The sequence below is a fragment of the Phalaenopsis equestris genome, unplaced genomic scaffold, assembly GCF_001263595.1.
Source record: "Phalaenopsis equestris unplaced genomic scaffold, ASM126359v1 Scaffold224008, whole genome shotgun sequence".
In the NCBI taxonomy this organism is placed as follows: Eukaryota; Viridiplantae; Streptophyta; class Magnoliopsida; order Asparagales; family Orchidaceae; genus Phalaenopsis; species Phalaenopsis equestris.
This window is the reverse complement of record NW_018242101.1, coordinates 15,236-19,623: the sequence shown is the minus strand read 5'-3', so window position 1 is coordinate 19,623 and position 4,388 is coordinate 15,236. Positions and strand designations below refer to the sequence as shown.

General features: G+C 36.1%; 1 protein-coding gene across 2 annotated transcripts; it reads left to right on the top strand.

The window, feature by feature from the left end:
- Positions 1 to 781: 781 nt before the first annotated feature.
- Positions 782 to 2,688, top strand: LOC110037717. Of its 2 annotated transcripts, XM_020742424.1 has the most exons (6): positions 782 to 1,115; positions 1,206 to 1,246; positions 1,402 to 1,494; positions 1,663 to 1,737; positions 2,143 to 2,222; positions 2,649 to 2,688. In XM_020742424.1, the coding sequence occupies exons 1-6, from the start codon at positions 884 to 886 to the stop codon at positions 2,650 to 2,652; spliced, it is 525 nt and encodes a 174-aa protein (XP_020598083.1). In that variant the 5' UTR covers positions 782 to 883; the 3' UTR covers positions 2,653 to 2,688. The 2 variants fall into 2 exon arrangements, with proteins under 2 accessions (XP_020598083.1, XP_020598082.1); XM_020742423.1 differs by lacking the exon at positions 2,649 to 2,688 and having other exon boundaries at positions 2,143 to 2,447.
- The last annotated feature ends 1,700 nt before the right edge of the window (positions 2,689 to 4,388 follow it).

Genomic DNA, 4,388 nt, shown 5'->3' with positions numbered 1-4,388 from the left:
AACAAGCGTCTCAACGAGATGAGTCCAACGAGCCCAAGATCGCTCAATTTTGACATCGTTGATAGACTCTGCTGTTCATAAAATACTGCCAAATTGAGTGAATCTCTTCAGATAATCCAATGAAGTGGTATGAACTACTTTCTTATTTGCAGGGATGTCACTCTTAAACTTTATAAATAGAGTCATACTCCCTTTGTGAAAAGTGACTTAGGACTTAAAGAAGAAGAATAGCTTTGTTTGTATTTGGTTTGCAAAGAATGAGTTGAATTCCAATACTCGATGAACACTTCATCCTCCTACAACCACTGATCATCGTCGACAATCACCCACCGCTTGCAATAAGCACCACATGCAATCACAATGTATGTTGGAACATCAAGTCACACATTACAAAGAAAAGCAGCAGCTAAAGGAGGTGTGCATTGTTTTGAACGTTTTGCATCAACACATTGAAGACGGTGCACTCAAGTTTTAACGACTACTCCTAATTACAATCACTCGCAACAATTATATAACAATATTGTACATTGAAGAACTGTGTCATTTCCTGTCTGTTGGACAATGACATGTACATGAAATCACTAACTCACAATGAATTGTTACAGATGGGCTATACTCAATGATTTTTTTCTTTTCAGATTTTTCACATAAAAATTTTAATTGTCTCTATTTTTTAATTTTTATCTTCTCAATGTGTATCAAACTTTTATACAGCATATTATCACTGTACCACCCAACTATTTAAAATACGAATAACAAAGTTTTTCGAACACAAAAAACACACACACACACACGGTTAGCGTCCAAATGTACTAGTGGTTCCGCTTGGCTTCTCAAATCTGCAGACGATCACTAGTTGCCGAGGAAGACGAGAGGTGGAGAAATGTATCCGGCCTCAGCTTCCTCCATTTTCATTTCACCTCCATCAGTCAACTTGCAAAGAAGACCTGCATTGCCTTCCATCAAATCTTTCCCGTCCAAAAATTCTTCGAAATCATTTCCTTTCCATCACTCTCCTCCGAAAACCCTAAGATGCTTCTCTCGGAAACAAGCCACGGAAGAATTCGAAAGGCTCTTCTCGAATTTGAACCAAGCAACGATGAAAAGAGAGCCAGGTTTACCTTCCAATCTCTAATTCCATTCATTTGTTTCCATTCTTCCTTTTCTAGATTAAGAATTGAGCTGGACTTGCTGTTGCTTTTCAGGCAGCATAACCAGCGCCATCTTTCTGGTGGCTGGAACCACGGTATGCTTTTTTTTTCTTGCTTGCGCATTAAATTTTTATTAAAAAATGTTCTATTATATAAATATACCTATATTTATTTTAGGAGAAGCACATTGTTTAGGGACGTCTTGTTGTTTTCTAGCAAATTTGTACCCAAAGTTGTTTACTGTTTATAGGTAGGCGCGGGTATACTAGCAATCCCTGCGGTTACACAAGAAGCTGGCTTTCTGGCCTCCGCAATAACATGCATCCTTTGTTGGATTTATATGGTAAGATTCTGACCATAAATTTAGCAATCTTTTCTTCTATTAGCGGTGTGTAAAATTTGATGAAACAGTTTTTTCATGGGCATCTGTTTGCATGAGAATGAACGGAAAATGAGCTATTGTTTGCTTGGTTGAGAATATTTGTAACTGCTTGGTGACGTTAATCTGCAGGTGGTGACAGGATTATTGATTGCTGAGGTAAATCTGAACACAATGTGCGAGCTTGGCTCTGGAGGTGTATCACTGGTAAATCATCATTCTTTTCGAAGCAATATTTAGAAGGATACCACTTAATTCTTATATATTTTTGTGCTAACACCGAAACTTCAATTTTTACATTCATGTCACCTTATATATGCATAAAAAAGACACATTTAACTTTTTAAAAGTTAACATAGCGGCATTTTCGATGTGAGAAGAAAGATTTGAGCGTTATGAATGTAAAAATAAAAGTTTAGGTGTTAGATAAGTAAATACATAAGAATTGAATGCCCTATTTTGAATTGCTTATCCTATGATTTTATATTTACGAAGTCTAAACTGTGCCTGCTAGTTTTTTTTTATTCTTTCTTCTATATGCCATTTGCCCATTTATGTGATTTTTAGTTGGTATATGCAACTTCTTATTTTGGGTATATCTATATTTAACAGATGAACTTTATCTCAGTTGCAATCTGGACTCTTTCATGTGAAGTTAATATGAGAAATTATGAATGGAGGAAGAATGGGGAGTATGTTTTTTATTCCTTAATTGTTTTGCATTCCCGTGCCACCATCACTTCTATTTTCTTCCTTGGATTTAGAAGGGCGATTTCATACTTGTTGAATTCTTTTGGGACGCGAGGTCCTATATAATTTGTGAACGCATACAATTCGGGAGCGATAACAGAGTAAAATGAAGGGGGGGATTTTAGAGTATTTTGGCAGTGCAAGATTGAGAGAGAGGGTGAGAGAGAGAGTAGAAAAAAAAAAAAAAACGTCCCCTTATTTTAGCTCTTTTTATTTATATACTCAGTAGATTATGTACTCTTGCAGGAGTCTACAAAATAATCATAAAATTAGATTATAGGCTATGTAGTAGGGGACTTAAGCACATTGAGAAGATTGCTTATGTGAATTGTCATGTTATTAATAAATGATGATATGTATGATAACAGGTGAAAATTCCCTTCCCTCTTCCTCGGAGAGCTGCTTGCCGAGCTCGTTGATCTAGTCAGGTAGCTCAACCTACTTGTACAAGTATGTAATAAAAACTCAGATAATATAGGTAAGTTTGGTCAGAAGGACTCACTTGAAGATTGAAATGGGGTAGACCTATTATGAGAAACTTGTTGGAATGGTGACATACTTCGGAGGCACTCGCAACATCCTTCTGGACAGTAAGGAGCTTTGCAAGATGTTACTTCCAAAGGTACGACTAATGAATATGATTGATTGGTCAGTGCCATACCACCAAATGCATAGCTGGTGAGCTTGATCCATTAAGTCAATATAGTATTTAGGCTTTCCTATTTGCTAAAAACTAATTTTTGGGTATATTTTTAGTTCCCTAATTCTCTTAGCTCTTTGATAGGATACTGCAAGAAAAATAAGAGAGTAAAAGGGTAAGAGAATAATTTACCTCTATACGCGGCTAGAGGGACAAGAAAGTCGCAACAAATGTTCAGCTCTGTTGGGTTTGTTTGGAGACATATCTACTCTTATTCGATCGAAGCGATGCCTTCCATCACTCATAAACTATTTTTTCTATGCTTTGAAGAGTAGTCACATGATTTTACCATTAAAGTCAAGCTCCTTCTTCGGGGGCTCGAAAGCTACGACTGCAAGAAGTAGTTGCGAGTAGTCTTTGGTAAATTTGGACTATCTTTCCTTCATAATCCTTCACATTTTGATGATGGAAGCAACCCATTCAAGGATTATGACTCGTAGATGTTTCAGGCAGATTTTTCCTTGTCGAGGGCAAAATCGCATATTGTTCCGAAAGATATGACTCATTTCAGTCACTTAGGAGGTGTGCACTCTTAAAAAGCGGTGGAGTAGAATGTGAAAAGTTGGAAACTTACCCATTTTAGAGGATGCTTTGATGCTAAGTTTTTGGGATTATCAGATACTACAAGGACATTTGCTTCGCCAATACTACGAGGACATTTGCTTCGCCCGCCAATACACTGTCATTTTGTCATAATAAAAAGATAATATTAGTAATAATGGTATCAATTTTGGTGGTTATAAAAGTTTTTTGTGCTAACTCCCTGTGTGATTTTTAAGTGTCACGCTTGTCCTTGCGGAACATTAAGTATCTAAAATTTTGTCCTTGTGCTCCTCCCCTTTACTTTCAGAAATCCATCATTACTTTGATTTTGTTCTGATGGGAAAGGTCTCTAAGGAGAAAATGAATGTTCTAGAAGAATGGTTGCAAAAGATTATTCAACAGAGGCTGAAGAGGGGGCGATGTTCCAAGGATTTACATAATTCAAAAGAAAAGAATATTGGTGCTAAGAGTTCAAAACCTACTGAAACGAAAGGGTTGTCAGACAGGCCTGTGAACTTCAAACATGATTTGGATGACGATCTGAAAAAGATGGCTCTAGAGGAAATGTTAATGTTGCCCACTGTCGGCCGTTTCAACTTCGTAATTTGAAAAAGTGATGGTTTTGTGATTTTGAAAATAATTTAAATATGAATATTACCTTTTTAATTTTTAAAAGTAACATTTTAATTTTAAAATAGGTGAGACCAAACGGGTCTCACATTTTAAATAGTTTAGATGATTGAATACAATACTAAAAGTAATACACTTATCCCAAAGAATAAATATATCACTTGTAATAGGAATTCAATCACCTAAACTAAAGAGTTTGTGACATCCGTTTTGGTATGCGAAATATTTTATAAAA

What these genes read in the sequence shown, in the direction of transcription:
- LOC110037717 (XM_020742423.1), top strand. Translation starts at nt 884, where the DNA reads ATGTATCCGGCCTCAGCTTCCTCCATTTTCATTTCACCTCCATCAGTC. An exon ending in TCCTTTGTTGGATTTATATG is followed by an intron (nt 1,495 to 1,662) that starts GTAAGATTCTGA and finishes GTTAATCTGCAG; the next exon opens with GTGGTGACAGGATTATTGAT. An exon ending in GCTCTGGAGGTGTATCACTG is followed by an intron (nt 1,738 to 2,142) that starts GTAAATCATCAT and finishes TATATTTAACAG; the next exon opens with ATGAACTTTATCTCAGTTGC.